Here is a 22,505-nt window from a genome sequence, read left to right on the forward strand (position 1 = left end):
ACCCCAAATTCAAAATCTCAGACATTTTGAAAATTTTCATAAGCTGTAAGCCATAATCATCAAAATTATAACAAATAAAGGCTTGAAAATCTCACTTTGCATGTAAATGAGTCTATATAATATATTAGTTTGACCTTTTAAGTTGAATTACTGAAATACATTAACTTTTGCACGATATTCTAATTTTTCGAGTTTCACCTGTGTATATATACAGTGCTATGCATAAGTTTAGACACCCATGCTAAAGTTGACTAAAAAGAGGAATAAAAAATCATCTTTTGGAAATTGAACTTAATGCCTTAATTTAAAAAATGAGGAAAATTCCAACCTTTAAGGACACCAATTTTCTTTGTGAATGAATAATGTATCGTAAATAAATAAATGTTCTTCCTTAAAATACAGGGTGCATAAGTTTGGACACCCCTATGTTAAATTCCCATAGAGGCAGGCAGATTTTTATTTTTAAGTATTTTTTTTTATTTTTTGTTTAGGATACTATGCATCCTGATAAAGTTCCCTTGGCCTTTGGAATTAAAATAGCCCCACATCATCACATAGCCTTCACCATACCTAGAGATTGGTATGGGGTACTTTCCATAAGATCATCTCTCAATGCAAATCAAACTAGCTATTAGGCTAACTGAAATAAAACCATGCCAATCTCTAGGTATGGTGAAGGCTATGTGATGATGTGGGGCTATTTTAATTCCAAAGGCCAAGGGAACTTTATCAGGATGCATAGTATCCTGGATCCATGAAGTAACTGGCCTTTAAAAATAAAAATCTGCCTGCCTCTATGGGAATTTAACATAGGGGTGTCCAGACTCATGCACCCTGTATTTTAAGGAAGAACATTTATTTATTTACAATACATTATTCATTCACAAAGAAAATTGGTGTCCTTAAAGGTTGGATTTTTCCTAATTTTTTAAATTAAGGCATTAAGTTCAGTTTCCAAAAGATGATTTTTTATTCCTCTTTTTAGTCAACTTTAGTATGGGTGTCTAAACTTATGCATAGCACTGTATGTATAAATGAACTAAATTAATAACTTTTTTAACTATCAAAAATTAACTATCACTGAACTTACGTAAGCTGGACTGTGACACTATTTTCTTCTGGACAAACCTTTTTGCATAATTGTCCTGTTATCTCTGTAAAGCTGCTTTGAAACAATCTGTATTGTAAAATGCGCTGTAAAAATAAATGTGACTTGACTTGAAATGAAAAATATAAACATTTTAAATATTAATACAATTATAATAGGATCTGAATGATACTGAAATAGCACTGGTAGGTTCTAATCCCACGATATCCACAAAGGATCAACTTTAGATCACGTCAGTAAATAACACAAGAGTATTGTAGATCATCGGCTGTATGAAGGTAACGGTATGAAGTTGTTCTGCTGCAGGTCAGATTTCTCCCGAAGGTTTGATGTTTTATCTGATGGGATCTGAAACATCAGTGGTGAAGCAGGACAAACTGGCCCAGAGTCACGACATGACTCAACCTCTCCCACATTACTTCGTCAAGTCCTCCCACAACACCTATCTCACAGGTAACACCGCTCTCCTTCATCTGCATGCTGACTTTTCTGACTCGGTTTCGAGTTATTCCCTGAACTTTAACCCTCTGGGGTCGGTAGAGGCACACTTGCATTATTTCCTGATAACGGCGAAAAGAACTTAAAATGCTCTGCCATTTTTTTGTCATACGGAAACAAGTGTAATACGTCATTCGAAACTGTAAAGGGTCTATTTTTATGTGTGTACTCTCACAATAAAAACAAAACTGTAAAATAAAGAAAACAAACAGGGTGCGCTTTCTTCCGTCCCAGTCTCTGAGAACTTCTTTCTGAGACGCGTCACAAAAATGAACCGAAACTCAGCGATTACTTGCCACACAGAAATAGAGATATGTCTTTAGAAAGCTTGAAAGCTCAAAAACAAATATTCTCTGTCTGAGCTTATTGCCTATTTCTCCTTCACACGAAAAGACCGACGCGACACTCGAGTGTGTGACTCACATCACGCCCCTGTATGTTGCTTTGCATAAAATTAAAGCTACACTGTGTAATTTTTAAAGTTGATTCTTAGCAAAAAAAAAAACACTTTGTTCTTTCAAAATGATATGTGCTCATTAATGTGTAATTACTTCTACCAACTAATCAAGTATTCTCGTAACTCAACCCCTGGGTTACGTCTGACCCAGGAGCTGGGTAACACAAAAACTACCCAAACACTTAAAAAATAACACAAAAAATCACCCAAAAGGCTCAACCCAAGATTTTGTCCATAAGCAGCGCAGACTATTCATACGATCATTGTCCATGTGAGCCATGCAAACCTGTAACACCCCCATCACCTCGATAAACGAAGCGGCAAGCATCTATTTGAAGAAAAACGTCATTGATCCAGCAAAGGATATAGTTTCTGTCATTTATTCTCACTTGCATTAATTAATGTGTTATTGTTACATAAACTTGTCCTCATTTTACTGGTTGAACAATTGCCACACTAAAATGTGTGAAATCAAAGGAAACATGTTGAAATATGAAATATGTAGGCAGGTCGGCAACCGTTCAGTGCTAACTGTCTAAATACATCTGAATGTTGTACGACACAAGGATGTTTTATGCTCTATTATATAAAACAAAGTAACATGAGCGTTTACACTGTAACAAGATGTTTAGGTCAGTGTTTACTGTGAAATACCGTGTTCGTGAATATCTGCTCAAACGTAGATGTTTATGTGCTAAACAATAATGTTTCATATCGGCCTTATTTCAATAACGCATAAACGTCATTTTTCAGCTCATTCAAAACTACAAACTTTTACATAGGCCTACATGCTGCTATATCCACCACAGAAAAAAATTATAATTGATGATTTAAAAACGATAATTGATGATGTTATTATTTATTTCTCAGACTTGCGAGATATAAAGTCAGAATTGCGTAATAAAAAGTCGCAATTGCGTGTTATAAAGTAAGAATTGCGTGATATGAAGTTGCAATTAAACTCACAATTGTGAGAAATAAACTCGCAATTTTCACTTTTTTTCTCGCAATTGCGAGTTTATACTGTATCTCGCAAATATGACTTTATAACACGCAATTCTGACTTTATATCTCCCCCAATTGGGTGTTATACAGTCAGAATTGTGAGATATAAACTCGAAAAAAAGTTTGAATTGCGATACGGTAAACATGCAATTCTGAGAAAAAAACAAAGAAAATAATCAAAATTGCACCTTTTATATCATGCAATTCTGACTTTATAACTCGCAACTGTGACTTTTTATCATGCAATTCTGAGAAATGCAATTCTGTCAGAATTGTGAGATAAAAAGTCGCATTTTATTTTATTTATTTTTATTCTGTGGCGGGAACAAGCTTCAATAGAATACAGTGCAATCAGACTTTAGCCATGAAAATGTTATAAGCAACAGAAATAAGCACAAATCTCAGGGCACGTCAAAACACACCTCAGACCCCAGAGAGTTAAACACTTCGAGGGCCCTATTTTAACGATCTGAAACGCAAGTAACTGTGTGGGCGGATCTCGCTGTTGCTATCATACCGGCGGGATAAATGACTCTTGCGCCCGACGCAAATCTAAAATGTGTTGGTCTGAAGTAGCTTCATTACTCATAGGTGTGGTTTGGGCGCAACGGGAAATAAACCAATCAGAGCGACATCTCACATTCCCTTCAAGCAGGCGTGCTTGTTCCATGGCGGATTGCTATTATAACGGCGGATTTGCCAGACGCACGCCAGGAGCGGTTCACAGCCGAGGAGACCGACGTTCTCGTCAGGGCCGTAAAACACAGAGAAGTGACATTGGGGATGGAGAAACACACCCAGATTAGCTTCGGTTAAACAGGCGTATAATAATTTGGGTAAATGTGTAAGCTAGATTTATGCCTATTTTTTCACATCTTCATGGACACAACAATGATTTCCCTCATGTGGAATATTTTTCCTTGTAATAATGTATGGTTTGCAAAAATGGGAACTGCTGCGTCTGTGTAGATGAGAGAAGCAAAGTGTATGTGCGTTGTGCACACGCTACATTATGGAACGCGTCACGCGCATCTGAACGCGCCACTGACTTTAGACGAGGTTTCTCCTGGTCTGTGGCGGAATTGTTTTCTGAAACTGCAAAATAGCACCAGGGAACATTTGCGCTGGAACACGCCTCCTCTTTCGCTGAACCGCCCCCGGGAGCGCAAGTTCATTCCCTAATTTACCGACGTGCGTCTGTGGAGGGAAAAGTCCGCTGTGTGTCGGGTGCAAAATAGGAATGATACATGCGTCGCTGTACAAAGTCAATTGCGCTGGGTGCAAGATAGGGCCCCTAGAGTTTTTGATATAAAAAAGCGATAATGCAAATAATGCAACACCATAATGCAAATGTTCCCTCAGCCGGGCAGCTGACGGGTGTCTCGTCCCCGGAGATGTACCGCCAGTGTCTCCTAGCCGGCTGCCGCTGTCTGGAGCTCGACTGCTGGAAGGGCAAACCACCCGATGAAGAGCCAATCATCACACACGGCTTCACCATGACAACCGAGATCCTGTTCAAGGTCGGTTCCTCCAATCAGAGCTCTCGCTGTCATTATGGGATGCTGTGGAGGCTCATTATAATCAGTGTGAAATTTGTTTATGAAGCATACATTATACATGATTATGTTCTTTCTTCATGACAGGACGTGATTGAAGCTATCGCTGAGAGTGCCTTCAAAACGTCCAAGTATCCTGTTGTGCTTTCCTTTGAGAACCACGTTGATTCGTAAGACACGTCCATGATATTTAATTATAACATAAACACATTTTGTTTCTCGTACCGTGGGTTTGATGATGTGATATAATTTGGCTTTCAGAGTGAAGCAGCAGGAGAAGATGGCAAACTACTGCAGAACTATATTTGGAGACGCTCTGCTCGTTGATTTACTGGACAAATATCCTGTGAGTTCAAATGTGGAAATGGTTTTGTTGGGTTCAAACACTTCTGACATATTTAGCACATTGCTAGCATATCTCTTGCATGATTTAACACATTGCTAACATGATTTAGCATGTTATTGACTAAAATAAACCATTAAGACTTTACACTAAGATTTTATTTGCTAGCATTAGTAAATGACATTAGTTAACATGAACTAACAATGAAAAATTCTTCTAAAGTGTTTAGTAATTTTAGTTTATGTTAATTTACTTCTATATAATTCTATATCTGTTCATATTTAACAGACCTGAGCTGACATGAACTAATTTTGATTTACTAACTTTAACAACAAACATGAATAAATATTGTAACAAATGCATTGCATTGTTTTAAATGCATTAAAGTAAAGTGGGTTTCACTTAATTTGGTAACACTTTATTTTACAGTGTCCTTGTTTCATGTTACATGTACTTACCATAGTAATAACAATAAATAATGCATAATTACAACTAACCCTCAACCAAACCCTAATCCTACCCTAACCCTATAGTAAGTACATGTAGTTGCTTAATATTACTCAGTACTTAAATATATAATTACACTGTAACAATGAAACCTTAAAATAAAGTGTAACCCAGTTTGATTACTATAGTAACTACATGTTACGTGTAACACACTGTAAAATAAAATGTTACCAATAAACCTATATTACAAGCTGATAGTAGTATATATCTCATGTAATATTCTGCGGTTTTGTTTTTCAGCTCAAGCCGGGTCAGCCGATCCCGAGTCCGTCTGAGCTGATGGGTAAAATACTGATCAAGAATAAGAAAAGCAGCGCACCTCCGAGCAAACCAGAACAGGCAAAGAAACCGCCTGCTCAAGAACAAACTAATGGAGCTGCAGATGCTTCTGAGTCCAACCAACCCACTGATCCAAACCAACCCACTGATCCAAACCAACCCGCCGATCCAAACCAACCCACTGATCCAAACCAACCTGCTCCGGCCAACCCAGAAGGCACCGACGCTGCTCCCGCAACCGGTGAGTTCATCTGTGAACCAGTCCTGAAACGGCGGACTGTTTAAGTTGAAGTCTGCATGAAAGGGAAATTGTGCTCGTCTTTTCTTCCCTATTTTGCCGTATGTCCGAATGAAACGCTTCTGGAACAAGAACAAATGTAGGGCGGGGCTTGATGGATGATTGGATGGTTGAGGTTTGCTATTGGCTGATCTCATGTGAGTGACAGGTTGCCCTGCCCTCATCATCAGAGAAGAGAAGAGATGCTGCGAGAGAAGTTATTCTAATTCAAGATTAGCAGGAAAAATAATGATGTGCACTGATAAAAAAAATAAAAAACAAGAATTGTCCATTTTGATTTCATGCTGACATTAAGGGCCCTATCAGATAGCCAGTACAATGCAGCGCCAAGCGCGACTCAAGTGTTTTTGCTAGTTTCAGCCTGACGCAGTTATCATTTTCACGTTCTGCGCCACGATGTTTAAATAGCAGATACATTTGCGCCCATCCGGCACCCATGGGCTACTGGTCTGAAAACCTGGTGTGTGTTCTGGCGCATTGTTGGCGCGTTGATATTTTGAGGAACTGAAATAGACTGAGCCATTGACCAACTGAAACCTGGTCTAAAGTCAATGGTGCAGTATTTGTTTTTGTTATTTAAAGAGCGCGTTAGTAATGTGTGCCTATAGGCGGGTCCACAATCTTGCATACACTCTTGATTATTACACACACTCTGCTTATTACACACACTCTTCTTATTACACACACTCGCTTATTACACACACTCGCTTATTACACACATTCTGCTTATTACACACAATAATAAAAGGATTACAATGTAAAAGATTATTATTGTGTCCCGTAGATGTTTTGCTTGTGCTTTAACCTCACACACACACACACACACACACAGCTTTAACCTTGCGTACGAGCAGATCTGTTTCCTCGCTAGAGAAGCGTTCAGTCTTTCCACAATCAAATTCCTCATGTAAATAGCGAATCTGCCATGGCTCGAGTGCAACTGGCATTTAAAGGGAATGGGAGAAGAGACTCTGATTGGTTTATTGCATGTAACGCCCCAAAACACACCCATTACTCTATAAGAGAATAGTGACAACACTTTGAGATCATGCGCCGGGAGCGCCGACCATTTTCCCCGTCGGTAAACTAGCAAAAGTGGATTCGGACACGACCTAAGTGCGATTGCGCCGTGAGCTTTAGACCATGAGCGTAGATCCTTCAAATAGGGCCCTAAGTGTGACATGAGTGTCTTAATACTTTTTTGGAGGCCACTGTGTTTGTAGAGATGATTGGACAGAAAATAACAGCAGTATTTTATGTGTAACTGATACAGAAGAGCGTGAAGAACATGATGACCACGATGAACAGGACGAAGAGAAGATGAAGAACTCAGATGAGGTAAAGTATCTCGTGTTCCTGCAGGGATCCAGAAATGCACGTTTTTAAACCTAAGAAAAATCAAGCACACTAGAGTTCACAAGTTTGGGGTCTGTAAGAATATTTAATGTTTTTAAAAGAAGTCCCTTCTGCTCATCAAGGCTACATTTATTTGATCAAAAATACATTTAAACCAGTGAAATATTATTCAAATTTACAACAGATGTTTTCTATGTGAATATACAGTAAAGTGTAATTTATTCCTGTGATCAAAGCTGAATTTTCAGCATCATTACTCCAGTCTTCAGTGTCACATGATCCTTCAGAAATCACTCTAATATGATGATTTGATGCTCAATAAACATTTATGATGTTGAAAACGTTTATTTTTCAGGATTCTTTGATGAATCAAAAGTTCAAAAGAACAGCAATTATTTAAATAGAATCTTTTGTAACATTATAAATGTCTTTACTGTATTTTATTTTAATCAATTTAATTCATCCCTGCTGAATAAAAATATTAATTTCTATGAAAAAAGAGGCCAGACTTTTGAATGGTAGTATATGCTTCAGTGAAACTGTTGCTTTTCATAAGTAATTATTTGCTAAATGAAGAATAATGACTCATAAAGACACATATTTCTCTCTCTCTCTCTCGACTGCAGTTTAGTTTAATCTAAATCTGATATTTTCCATTTCCTATCAGGGTACCGCTGGACAGGAAGTGACAGCATACGAGGAGATGTCCGCCCTGGTCAACTACGTACAGCCCAACAAATTCATCTCTTTTGAGAACGCAATTAGTGAGTTCAGACCTGATTTTATTTTAGAAGTGTATATTTATAAATATAACAAATGCGCCTAAAACCTCCTCGGATGCAATATTACACAATATGAATATACGTCTGAGTTCGATATTTAAAAAAAATGCATGCATAATATTTTGTCTGTGACACTTTACAATAAGGTTTAATTTGTTAACATTGGTTAACTGCATTAGTCAACTAATAATGAACAATGCATTTAAATGTTAATTTTCAACATTTACTAAAACAGAGAAAAACAGGAGTTATGTCATCTCTTCCTTCGTGGAAACCAAAGGAGAGAGTTTGATCGCGAAGAACGCTGTGGACTGGGTGGAGTATCCTTTACATTTCCCCTGAATTAGATTTAAATGACTCAAAGGTGTTTTCTTGTGTACGGCTGTCAGTGCTTTCCTATACTGATGACTGTAGATATAATAAGAGGCAGATGAGCCGTATTTACCCTAAAGGAACCCGTGTGGACTCTTCAAACTACAGTCCTCAGCCCTTCTGGAGCGCCGGCTGTCAGTTCGTGGCACTCAACTACCAGACCATGGGTGAGTCCATCACAGATCATGCATTTAAAGGGGTGGTTGATTATGATTTCACTTTTCTAACTTTAGTTAGTGTGTAATGTTGCTGTTTCTGCAAAGTTACAACGCTCAAAGTTCAGAGCAAAGGGAGATATTTGCTTTTAAAGAAATCACTTTTTAAGGACTACAACAAACGACTGGTAGAGACTACACCACATTCCTCCCGGGTTAGTGACATCACAAACCCTAAAATTTACATAAACCCCGCCCCCGGGAACGCGATTTATAGATTGTCATGACAGAATATGCTAATCAATGACTAGAAGATAACTACACATAAGCTACATAAATTCATCAACTGACCATTCAGAAATGTCCTGTTGCTTCTACATGTTGTCACTTCTTCTTGAGTCTCTCCATCATTGTCTGACTCCGGTTTGAACATAAAAGGCTAAACGTTTTTGGAATTTTCAGTGTGTGTCTGTGTGAGGTAAAAGGACACAAGCCGTTGAAGCTCCGCCCACTGTGCCGGGAGCAGCAGCTCATTTGCATTTAAAGGGACAGACACAAAAACTGCGTTTTTGCTCACCCTCAAAAATTGTCAATTTTAACATGCTATATACAAATATCTATGGGGTAATTTGAGCTAAAACTTCACATACACACTCTGGGGACATCAGAGCCTTATCTTACATCTTGTGAAAACGGCATTATACCACCCCTTTAAAAACTGTCCACCAATAGCTAGATCAGCTCTTTATGTCAATGTTTGAGTTTTAATCGTATCATGCTGTAGATTTCCCCATGCAGCTGAACATGGCTCTGTTCGAGTTTAACGGGAGGACGGGCTACATAATCAAACACGACGTGCTCCGCCGGAGTGACAAGAAGTTCGATCCCTTCACTGACAGGATCGACACCATCATCGCCAGCACTCTCACCATTAAGGTAACTCAGAAATGCATTGGTGCTTATGTGAAACTGTAAAACAAAGTTCCCTCTTCAAATCCTTTTTCCGAACGTTCATAACCTGCCCTTCTCTTCCGATGACAAACTCCCATTACACTTCCACGGTCTGTTTCGTACATAAGAAACCCAGAGAAATGTTTCTACACGTGAAACATGAAGCTATAAACACACTATTAAGATAGTAAATTATTCGCATGTGATTCCCATGCGATTTTGCTTACTTTAATAACAATAAAGGATTACGTGAGGAATTCTAAGCAGGTGCAGCAATTCTTGTAAAAGGCTATAAATAACATTTCATTAACATAATATGACCAAAATCCACATTAGATTGCAATTGGAAGTTATTGCAAACACTTTAAAGTGAGTTTTGAGTAAAAGCATAGGATTAATCTCTAATTGTAGCTCTAATGCATTTGTGTCATGATGTATTTTGTCAAAAGAATGCACATAAGTTCATAAGAAAAGTTTTGTTTTCTAGAAAGACTATTTATAATAGGTGGATAAATGTAAATTGGGATCAAAGCGATGTGCATGGGAAAGCCATAATGCCAGAATAAAGGCTGATAGACTTAATAAAAACAAAAGAATAATTATGAAAGAATAATAATGAAAGAATAATGAAGATTTACTATAATTCCCGGCAGAGGTGTGTCGAGTGAGAACTATAGAAACATGATCGAGGCATTTTTTATACAGTATATTTAAAATATATATTGTTAATATTTACATTTTTGTTTTTACGTTTGAGATTATATATCTATTTGTTAGTTTAGTTCATTAATAATAATTATAATAATTGTTATTATTATTACTACTACTAAATAAAAATATAAAATTACTAACTAAAAAAAAACGGTTACACTTTATTTTAAGGTGTCATTGTTACAGTGTAATTATATATTTAAGTACTGAGTAATATTAAGTAACTACATGTACTTACTATAGGATTAGGATTTGGTTGAGGGTTATTTGCATGTAATTATGCATAATTTACTGTTATTACTATGGTAGGTACATGTAACATATGTAACAAGGACACTGTAAAATAAAGTGTTACCAAAAAAAACTAAATAATAAGATAATAAGAAATGTTACTAGATTAATATATAATATATGTTATATTAATAAACGAATCTTTCTTGAATTGTAAACGTTACTGTGAATTGTAACCCGTGCTCAGATTTACTCCGGTCAGTTCCTGTCGGATAAGAATGTGAAAACCGGAGTGGAGGTCGAGCTCATCGGTTTGCCGAAAGATCCCAAACGCAAATTCCGCACCAAATGGAGCACCACACCCAACGCCATCAACCCCGAGTGGAACGAGGAGCCTTTCGTCTTTGAGAAGGTCAGCCGCTGTCATCTCCTGCTCATGAGTTATGAATGTTATGATGGCTTCATAAGGCTGAGGGTCTCTGTGATGTTGAGCAGATCTTGCTGCCGGAGATGGCCTACCTCAGGCTCGTGGTTCAGGAGGAGGGCGGGAAGTTCTTAGGTCACCGGATCATCCCTCTGGACGCTCTTCAGACCGGTGAGACTGACCCGGATCTGCGGGGGGTTTGGGTCAAACATAATTAGGAATGAAACAACCCATTTCTGCCACAAAAGAAAACAAGCATGCTTTTGTACGTCATAATTATGACATAAAAGTCAAAATTCTGACATACTAAGTCATATTTATGGCTTAAAAGAGTCATAATATCGACTTTTTAATCTCATGATTATGACTTAGTATGTCATAATTTTGCCTTTTTGTCTCAAAATATACTTAGTATGTCATAGTTATGATTTAAAGTAATAATTTTGACTTTATTTCATAATTATGATTTAGTATGCCATAATTACGACCTTAATTCGTCATAATTACGACCTTATGCCATAATTACGACCCAAAAATATACGACCTTTTATCCCATAATTATGACTTAGTATGTAATAATTTAAACATTCTATGTCATAATTATGTCTTTTTAATCTCAAAATTTACTTAGTATGTCACAATTGTTTTGTCATAATTATGACTTTTTATCTCAAAGTTATGACTTGTGTCAAAAATATTATTTAAAGTTATAATTTTGACTTTAATCTCGTAATAATGATTTAGTATGTCATAATACAACCTTTATCTTATAATTATGAATTAGTATGTCATAATTTTGACTTTTTAATATCATAATATTGACTTTTTTAATATCATAATTTTGACTTTAATCTTAAAATTATGACACAGTACGTCACAATTATTTAAAGTTATGATTTACAGTTATAATTTGGACTTTTTATCTCATAAATGGGACTTAGTATGTCATAATTTTGACTATTAATATCATAATTATGATTTATCAAAGCATAATTCTCTGTCAGAGAGTGGATTTACATCTTTATTCATGTGAAAATTTCTATGCACTGTTGAACATTTTTACTGGTTGATGGAAAACAATTTTTTTTAACAATTTGGATAATAAGGTATCTAGAATTATTCACTGAGCAGATGGAATAACTATAATCAATCATATTGACTCATTTGTTTTCTTAAATGGTTTAAAGGCTGAAATGTGAGGTTTAGTCAGTGTATGTCAGTGTATGCTCAAAAATGACAGATAAGAGGCTCGTTCATTGCACTTTTTTGACAATTTGTAGATTGTTTAATCCTTGTGTGATTGTTTTCGTCCAGATTTGTTGGTTGTTTATTATGAGCATTATGATCATTGACCCTGTGATGTTTTGCAGGTTTCCAGCACATCTGTCTGCGCAGCGAGAGCAACATGCCTCTCACGCTGCCGTCTGTGTTTGTGCACATCGAGGTGAAGGACTACATCCCCGCTGCCTTCGCTGGTACGTCACTGGCCAAAAATCATATTTTACAGTGTATGTTAACATGCCACATCAAATGAGTGTGTCATTTATTGTTTACTTGTAGATTTCTCAGATGCACTTTTCAATCCAGTGAAGACTACAAAGCCACCGAAGACAGAGGTAGAGTTAAACGAACAGCTAATAACAGATGCACAGATACCATCAATGTTCAAGTGCCCTTGAAAGACAGTAGTGCACTATTAAGTGCATGTGGTTTCTTCTGCAAACATGGCGGTTCTCCTGAATAAAAACAAGAGGGAAATTATGATTTGAATTAATTTGTCGTTTTCCAATACAATAATCGAAGTATCATTAAAACAATATGGGCCCTATCTTGCACCCAGCACAATTGACTTTGTACACCGACGCATGTATCATTCCTATTTTGCACCCGACACACAGTGGACTTTTCCCTCCACAGACGCACGTCGGTAAATTAGGGAATGAACTTGCGCTCCCGGGGGCGGTTCAGCGAAAGAGGAGGCGTGTTCCGGCGCAAACGTTCCCTGGTGCTATTTTGCAGTTTCAGAAAACAATTCCTCCATAGACCAGGAAAAACCTCGTCTAAAGTCAGTGGCGCGTTCAGATGCTATTTTAAGGGCGCATGCTTGGCCATAATCAATGTAGCGTGTGCACAACACACACACACTTTGCTTCTCTCATCTACACAGAAGCAGCAGTTCACATTTTTGCAAACCATACATAATTACAAGGAACAATATTAACACACGAGGGAAATCATTGTGGTGTCCATGAAGATGTGAAAAAATAGGCATAAATCTAGCTTACACATTTACCCAAATTATCATACGCCCGTTTAACCGAAGCTAATTTGTGTGTGTTTCTCCATCCCCAATGTCACTTCTCTGTGTTTTACGGCCCTGACGAGAACGTCGGTCTCCTCGGCTGTGAACCGCTCCTGGCGTGCGTCTGGCAAATCCGCCGTTATAATAGCAATCCGCCATGGAACAAGCGCGCCTGCTCTTAAAGGGAATGTGAGATGTCGCTCTGATTGGTTTATTTCACGTTACGCCCAAACCACACCTATGAGTAATGAAGCTACTTCAGACCAACACATTTTAGATTTGCGTCGGGCGCAAGAGTCATTTATCCCGCCGGTATAATAGCAACAGCGCCCGAGACCCGCCCACAAAGTTTCTTGCATTTCGCGTTTGATACTTGCATTTCAGATCATTAAAATAGGGCCCTATATATTTATATGTACTTGAGAAGCAAAAGGATACAAGATTTTATGTCTTGCTTTCAGAGAAATCAAACAAAATTTTGTGATGTTTTTGCCTAAAGCAAGTAAATGCCTCTGGAGTACGAAAAATAATCAAATATAAAAAGGAAAAACAAGATTATTTTTCTCACCTCAGTGTCAAACATCGGTTTGCTTGCTTTAAGCATAATATATTTTTCGATAATAAAAAAAATGCTTTGATCTTTGAAAAATGATGTGCATAATATTTCATCTTGTTAGGACAAGAAAGTGTGCTCTAAACTTCGAGTGAAAGACAATTTCTAAATGTTTTATGTGGATATTTTAGAAACATTTATGTACATATGGATCATAAAACCAGTCTCGAGTCGCACGGGTATATTTGTGGCAATAGCCAATGACGATACATTGTACGGGTCAAAATTATCGATTTTTCTTTTATGCCAAAAATCATGAGGATATTCAGTAAAGATCATGTTCCATGAAGATATTTTGTAAATTTCCTACCGTAAATATATAAAACATGTATTTCTGTGAGTGAATGCAGCACAATCGTGAACATAAATGAACAACTTTAAAGGAGATTTTCTCAATGTTTCGATTTTTTTGCACCCTCAGATTCCAGATGTTCAATAGTTGTATCTCGACCAAATATTGTCCTATCCTAACAAACCACACATCAATGGAAAGCTTATTTATTCAGATTTCAGATGATGTATAAATCTCAATTTAAAAAAAAGACCCTTGTGACTGATTTTGTGGTCCAGGGTCACATATTTGATAAGTAGCCATGTAATACTACTACAATAAGCTGGTTATTATTGCAGATGAATTCCTCTGCTTAATATTATAACTCTGTTAGGAGTTGACTGTACACTGTCTCTTGTATAGCTGTCTCTTATAATTTTGTGTAATTATGTGAAAGCATGTCTCACACAGTTCTCTCTCTGATCAGAGTTTAACATACGTGTGTGAATATGAGTTGCCTGTTGCTGACGGAGTCCAGAAGTCTGTCACTCCTGCACCTGTCGCAGGTAATAACACACACACACATAAACACACAAATGATCACAGTATTCGATGACTGCACCATTTCAATACTAATAAATAGAAACAATTAAAGGATCCATTTGACTGCACTCACACATACTGATATTATTGTCTTCTGTAGAGATGATTTATAGTTGAATTGAATTTGTTTCATAATTCATGAACTTTGCAACAGCGATTAACACTGCGATTAACACAGAATTGAATTAACATTGAATCAGAGTCGAGCTGAATAGTGACACTATCATCTTCTGTAAAGCTGCTTATATATGTCTGAAAATTAATTTGTTTCGTAGTTGATGAATTTGAAGTTGAACTGAATTGAATTAACATTGATCTGATAATAACTCTATTGTCTTTTGTAGAGCTAAAGCTGAAACTGAATGTGTTTCATGCTTTGAAACTGAATTGAATTGTAAAGCGCTACTGTTTTTAAATACATTGGTAACACTTTACAGTCAGGTTCCATTTGTTTAACAATGAACAATTATTCGACATAATTTATTAATCTCAGTTAATGTTAATTTCAACATTTACTAATACATTTTTTTAAATCATTATAAAAACATAACCTTAGTGTAAAGTATTACCCATAAATGTGACTTGACTTGTTACTAACATATGAATTTGGTGACAACATATCAAAATATTATGGGATGAGCATCTGATACCATCACTGTATTACTGATATGTAATGCATATGGATGATCATTTATATCTGTCTTTCTGTCCTATCTATCTATCTATCTATCTATCTATCTATCTATCTATCTATCTATCTATCTATCTATCTATCTATCTATCTATCTATCTATCTATCTGTCTGTCTGTCTGTCTGTCTGTCTATCTGTCTATCTATCTATCTATCTATCTATCTGTCTGTCTGTCTGTCTGTCTATCTGTCTATCTGTCTGTCTGTCTGTCTGTCTTGTCTGTCTATCTGTCTGTCTGTCTATCTATCTATCTGTCTGTCTGTCTGTCTGTCTGTCTGTCTGTCTGTCTGTCTGTCTATCTATCTGTCTATCTATCTATCTGTCTGTCTGTCTATCTGTATATCTATCTGTCTGTCTGTCTATCTGTCTGTCTATCTATCTATATATCTATCTGTCTGTCTGTCTGTCTGTCTGTCTGTCTGTCTATCTATCTATCTATCTGTCTGTCTGTCTGTCTGTCTGTCTGTCTGTCTGTCTGTCTGTCTATCTATCTGTCTGTCTGTCTGTCTTGTATGTCTGTCTGTCTGTCTGTCTGTCTGTCTGTCTGTCTATCTGTCTATCTATCTATCTGTCTGTCTATCTATCTATCTATCTATCTATCTATCTATCTATCTATCTATCTATCTATCTGTCTGTCTGTCTATCTATCTGTCTATCTATCCATATGTCTGTCTGTCAGAAGCTCCTGTCTCATCTGAAGCTGTGGAGAAGCCAGTAGAGGGCGACGTCGCTCCTCCAGCTGAGGCTCCCAGTGAAAAGACTGAAGAGAATCCCACTGCGACTCCAGCTCCAGAACCACCTAAACCTGAACCAGAACCAGAACCCAAACCTGAACCAGAGTCAGAACCTGAACCCAAACCTGAACCAGAACCTGAACCCAAACCAGAGGAAAAAGCAGAACCAGAACCAACACCAGAAGAAAGTCCAGATCCAGAACCTGCTGCAGCTCCAGATAATGTTGTCACAGAGACCAAAGAATCCAGTGAGGAAACCCCTTCAGATCCCTCAGGTGAGCCTGTGTCACGTGACACCATACATTACAACTGCATCACGATGACTCGCTACTTTAGTTGTCCAGGGTGATAGTTTGGACATGATGTCAATTTTACCGTAGTAACTACCAAAAAAAACAGCAGTCCCTACATCTAAGCCTCCGCTATCATCAAAAAATGACAAACATAGTATTTTGAATATTTAATGCTGTAGTAATAACCACATGGTGTAATTATGGTTAGTATAACTAACATAAATATACATAAAACATATATAAATTCATAAAGTTGTGTGGCATTTACTTGATAATTACATCAAATATATAAAATTGATTTTATAAATGTAACATTTCTAGTCCTCTGAGAAAAGTTTTTATTTTTTATTAATTTTTTTTACCCTTGAAAAGTTAAATCCAAATTAAGTTGTAAAATTTGTAGGAAAAAAATGGATCTTAAATGCCTTATATAGATTTTTTTTTTAATGAATGCATTATAATAACTATTGTTTTTTGCCATGTCAACAGGGCTTAGTTAGTTATAGGAATACCTCTGCATTAACACAATCTGATCAACAGCCTTTAACTGTTATTGGCTGTGTTCACGTTCACTGTAAGCTTTATTATTTTCAGATCCGTCTACGGTGACCTGTGAAGAACTGCAGCAGCACAAGAACTTCCTGAAGGTCACCAAGAAACAAGAGAAAGACCTGAAGGACATGGAGAAGAAGTTTCAGAAGAAACGAGAAGAACTCATTCAGAAATACAGCGAGCAGTTCAAAGCCTTGAAGAAGAAGAACACGGCCAAGAAGTAAATGCACAATGAACACACTCGCCGCGTTTCCATTAATCTTCAAACTGCGCAAATTGAAATTGAAAATTGAAAATACGGCCAATGCCAATTTCGACAAAAACTCCCATTTATCGCAAAAAAAGTTTTCCCGCTCGCATGAGGAGGTTTTCCAGGCAATTCGAAAAAGAAATATTTGGCAAAACTGCACTGGAAACAGTTTTTGTGCATTTACAGTCACCTGACGTAGATGATGCGGTGTGTTTGGACAGAATACGAGACAGAGCTCTTTATTAAATTCATAAAAGACAAAAGAATTACAGGAATACTGGATTCTAAACCTCAAATAAATGCCACAATCAAGAGCTCGACGCAGATCTGAGGGAGAAACACCCAGAAACTCCTCATATGAGCCGCTCACAAGTATAAGAGTCTTTCCTGGCCATTAATGATTGGATAACACACACATACGCCTCCTTTGATTACCGGTAATAATAATGGTCAGTGCAGTTGCTGAGATATACATAAACCTACTAACGTCCGTTGCCATGATTTTTGGAATGACTTGTGAGATGAAAAAATTAAGTTTTAGTCGCATAACATCGGTTAATGGAAACGCCGTCATTTTGCAATAGTTTTTTGTCGACATTTAGAAAAAAAATCGCAACGGGTCTCTCACACCAAAGGCATGTGTCTTATCCATTGCGCCACCCCATTATTATAGCATTATCTACATAGAGCTTCTGTAGCTCCGCCCCTTTTCTCTTCTGTCTGTTTGTATTTCCACAGCATGAAGGAAAGATCTTACGGATTTATGAATTTACCACTCGTTTTAAAATCTTCCTGATCGAACTGACATTTGTCATGACATCCGCTTCCAACATTACAATGCTCATGATAACTTTCATTAACAGCAGCGAATTACTCTTCGAATGCCATAGAAATATACAGAGATCGTTCAAAGACAATATTTTACAGATGGCTGCGCGCTTGTTTCTCTGCCGCATAACCTCTATATCATTATAGTGTTTATTAATATTTAGAGTTAGCTTTAATTGAATTAAAAAAAATTCAGTTCAGGGTTATTTCATCTACCTGAAACTAAAACTAGAACAATTAAACATTTTTGTTGCTTGACATAAAATAAACATTAATTAAAATAAAATATAAGAAAACTTAAACTTGCTTTATTTCAGCTAATTGCCAAAGCAACATTTCTCATTTTCATTTAGTTTAACTTTGATGTACTAAAATAACAGAAAAAAAATGAAATAAAATGATGTAGACATATAGAAAAATATAATAAAATCACACAGCTAAATTACTGAAATTGTAAGTAAAATGAAAATGGAAAACATATCTCAATGATACAAAAAATTTAAATATTTTCAGTTTTCATTTTAATTTAAGTTTTAGTCATTTTTTAATGTGCTTTAGTCATTTTTATTTTTTTCTTCAAATATTTCTACTTTGCTTTAATTAATTTTTTATGTCAGTTTTAGTCATTTAATTTTAGTACATCAACTTAAACTTAGTTTTAAGTTGAAGTTCATAATCCAATATTTGTGTTGCATTTTATTTCAGCTTTATTTTAATGAAGAAGAACATTTTTTGATCAATGCTGGTCTTAGCATTGATCTAGTTAACAAGTCAAGTTTGCATCCACACACTTGTCTTTTGAGCAGCGAAACACTTGTTATGAACTTGAATGTGGTGTGTGTTGATGTGATGGTCCAGGTCTGGAGCTGAAGGGTCAGATGCAGGAGATCAGATGAACGAACTCAAGCAGAAGCTGAAGTCAGAGCTCAGAGCGCTGCTGGTGGAGCATCACGATCAGCTCAAGAAGAAGAAAGAGCAACACAACACCGAGGTACACACATCATGAGTGTGTATGTAGATCCAGCTAATGATTGACAGGTGTAAATCTGCTAGCAAATATCTTGAAAAAGCTAATGAATCAAGACGTGATTGCCATAAAGTTTTTTTTTTTTTTTTTGACCAAACAAACATAAATCATAAGACAACTCATTATCAAACAGTAGCTATGTTTCCATCCACCTATTTTTATGCGCATTTTGGGAAATTGCATAAAAAACGCTGGATGGAAAAGCCATAAATTCTAAAACTGCACATAAAAAAAACGTATATGCTCAATTGAGTCGGATGCTTTTTTATGAAAATTATTTTATACAATGGCTTCTCCTACTCCTTATTTTCTTATTGATATTTATTGCCAGTTTATCAGGAAATGATTATTTTGTTCTGCATGGAAACTGCTTTATTCCCAAATGTTGTATGTGATATTAAGTTGTTGTTAAATATAAGTTAAATTCGCAACTTTGGATGGAAACACGGCTAGTGATCACAGTTTTTTTTTTGTTTCACAATATATAATATAAACATAGTAGTAATAATAAGTAAAAACTCCATAGGGAAATTTATTTTTAATAATAACTTATTATAAACTTTTAAAGACAGTCCTACTGTGAGCTACGAGGTTGTTAATCAATGCTATCTGCAATGGTATAATGCTTTAACAAAGACTTTTTTGAAATTCATAAATCGGAAATCTCAGATTTCTTGTCAAATCTGTTTATGCAGTCAATCTCAAAGCTCTTTCCCATTTCAATTTTGTTTTGTGTGTTTTGTGTGTTTTGTGTGTTTTTCGCGGCATTCCCGCTAAAAACAAATGCTGCCGCTCTATGAGTGTAACCACAGTCACTCCGGCCGACGTCACGCGCATAACTCTAGTTTTATTATTATTTGATGAATTGTTGTTTGATCTGGGCCACACTGAGAGCTGGTGTGTTCCTGCTGGACTCGCTCCAGGTGTTGATTACCCATCAGCCCTCAGTGGATCTGCATAGATCCGGCTCACTCCTGTCCGGCACTGCGAGAGTAAACATGACCGACCCGCCACACACTCTTACACTCGTTTATCGACCGCAACCGCCTCTGAACAGATCCGTGCTCGCGCTTTGTGTGTGTGTGTGAGTGTGTGTGTGTGAGTGTGATGGGTAGGTTTAGGGGTCGGGGGTGTGTGTGTGTGAGTGTGTGTTTGAAACGAGAGACATGCTTGTGCTCAGAGGAAAGACAAACGCCTCCTGCTTATATTCAGACAGTTCTCACTGAGGAGGACTATGAGGATACAAGTCTGTTCTTCAAATTGGGAACACATTTTCCTCATGAGTGACAGGAAGTCCTTGTGTTCACTTCCTGTGTGTGACGCTCAGATCACAGAGCGGCTCGAAGCTATGGGAGGCCGGATGGGACGAAACACATTGAAACACTTGCGTGTTCACATTAGACTTGCACAGACATGTGAAACACTTGCGAAATACATTGAAACACTTGCGAAACGCATTGAAACACTTGCGAAACGCATTGAAACACTTGCGAAACGCATTGAAACACTTGCGAAACGCATTGAAACACTTGCGAAACGCATTGAAACACTTGCGAAACGCATTGAAACACTTGCGAAACGCATTGAAACTTCTGCGTGTTCACATTAGACTTGCGCAGACATGTGAAACACTTGCACGTACAAACGTATATTTGCGCATATATATGAAACTACGGTGTTGCATTGCTGCCACATACATATTATTTTTTCCACTCAATTATGTCGTAATAACGAGATGTTATGTTAAAACAATATATTTTCTAGGCCTAATAAGGAATAATTATATATAATAATTATAATTAATAATAATAATAATAATATAAACAAATACTTCACTTAACCTATTACAGATAAATGCCCAACGCTGGTTTTAGCTTTGCTTTAAATAAATTAGTTTAGGCTTTACAAATATTGTTTGTGGGCTAATTAATGCCACAATAATGTATATTTATTTTATAGGCTACTTAGCCTTTATTTTTGAAATATGAAAGCCATTGAAACCATGTTAAGCGTTTTCTTTATAATAACGGGTTTCTATGGGAGAAAAATGCTTAACGTGTAATTAAATGCATTGCATTCATATTCTGGGCTCATCTGCTTTTATGTACATAGTATGGTTTATTAATAAGGTGTGTACAGAATTGGATTTTTTAATATCACTGTCTCATTAAGCCGCATTAATTGTTTTTCACGTTAAGCGTTAGAATGTCCTGCTACTATTTGCTTCAGCTTTTCGAAAGTAGAAGTATGATAAAGGCATGATAGGCTATATACATTTTATGTGGATAAAGGCATATTCTGTACATGACTACATATGTCCTCATTAGGCCTAGAAAATATATATGCGCAAATATATGTTTGTACGCGCAAGTGTTTCACATGTCTGCGCAAGTGTTTCACATGTCTTCGCAAGTGTTTCACATGTCTGCGCAAGTGTTTCAATGCGAAGTGTTTCACATGTCTGCGCAAGTGTTTCACATGTCTGTGCAAGTGTTTCAATGCGAAGTGTTTCACATGTCTGCGCAAGTGTTTCACATGTCTGCGCAAGTGTTTCACATGTCTGCGCAAGTGTTTCACATGTCTGCGCAAGTGTTTCACATGTCTGCGCAAGTGTTTCACATGTCTGCGCAAGTGTTTCACATGTCTGCGCAAGTGTTTCACATGTCTGCGCAAGTGTTTCACATGTCTGCGCAAGTGTTTCACATGTCTGCGCAAGTGTTTCAATGCGAAGTGTTTCACATGTCTGCGCAAGTGTTTCACATGTCTGCGCAAGTGTTTCAATGCGAAGTGTTTCAATGCGTTTCGCAAGTGTTTCAATGTGAAGTGTTTCAATGCGTTTCGCAATGTCTGTGCAAGTGTTTCAATGCGAAGTGTTTCAATGCGTTTCGCAATGTCTGCGCAAGTGTTTCAATGCGAAGTGTTTCAATGCGTTTCGCAATGTCTGCGCAAGTGTTTCACATGTCTGCGCAAGTGTTTCAATGCGAAGTGTTTCAATGCGAAGTGTTTCACATGTCTGCGCAAGTGTTTCACATGTCTGCGCAAGTGTTTCACATGTCTGCGCAAGTGTTTCACATGTCTGCGCAAGTGTTTCACATGTCTGTGCAAGTGTTTCACATGTCTGCGCAAGTGTTTCAATGCGAAGTGTTTCACATGTCTGCGCAAGTGTTTCACATGTCTGCGCAAGTGTTTCAATGCGAAGTGTTTCAATGCGTTTCGCAAGTGTTTCAATGTGAAGTGTTTCAATGCGTTTCGCAATGTCTGTGCAAGTGTTTCAATGCGAAGTGTTTCAATGCGTTTCGCAATGTCT

The 22,505-nt window shown here is 37.0% G+C and overlaps 1 protein-coding gene across 4 annotated transcripts in view; it reads left to right on the forward strand.

Moving 5' to 3' along the window:
- The window catches only part of plcb2 (phospholipase C, beta 2), a 48,578-nt gene that overhangs the window by 15,702 nt on the left and 10,371 nt on the right, over positions 1-22,505 (forward strand). For 3 of the 4 annotated variants that reach the window (XM_084393171.1, XM_084393169.1, XM_084393172.1), the window contains 18 exons: positions 1,415-1,561; positions 4,431-4,588; positions 4,712-4,794; positions 4,886-4,970; positions 5,715-5,994; positions 7,325-7,389; positions 8,075-8,171; positions 8,425-8,509; positions 8,604-8,728; positions 9,501-9,652; positions 10,857-11,021; positions 11,105-11,204; positions 12,404-12,508; positions 12,594-12,649; positions 14,707-14,785; positions 16,194-16,523; positions 17,136-17,313; positions 19,030-19,162. In XM_084393171.1, the coding sequence (XP_084249297.1) occupies positions 1,415-1,561; positions 4,431-4,588; positions 4,712-4,794; positions 4,886-4,970; positions 5,715-5,994; positions 7,325-7,389; positions 8,075-8,171; positions 8,425-8,509; positions 8,604-8,728; positions 9,501-9,652; positions 10,857-11,021; positions 11,105-11,204; positions 12,404-12,508; positions 12,594-12,649; positions 14,707-14,785; positions 16,194-16,523; positions 17,136-17,313; positions 19,030-19,162 (2,423 nt within the window). The remainder of the gene's footprint in view (positions 1-1,414; positions 1,562-4,430; positions 4,589-4,711; positions 4,795-4,885; positions 4,971-5,714; positions 5,995-7,324; positions 7,390-8,074; positions 8,172-8,424; positions 8,510-8,603; positions 8,729-9,500; positions 9,653-10,856; positions 11,022-11,104; positions 11,205-12,403; positions 12,509-12,593; positions 12,650-14,706; positions 14,786-16,193; positions 16,524-17,135; positions 17,314-19,029; positions 19,163-22,505) is intronic. The other variant, XM_084393170.1, reaches the window with a different exon arrangement.

The sequence above is a fragment of the Rutilus rutilus genome, assembly GCF_951802725.1.
Source record: "Rutilus rutilus genome assembly, chromosome: 21".
Classification (NCBI taxonomy): Eukaryota; Metazoa; Chordata; class Actinopteri; order Cypriniformes; family Leuciscidae; genus Rutilus; species Rutilus rutilus.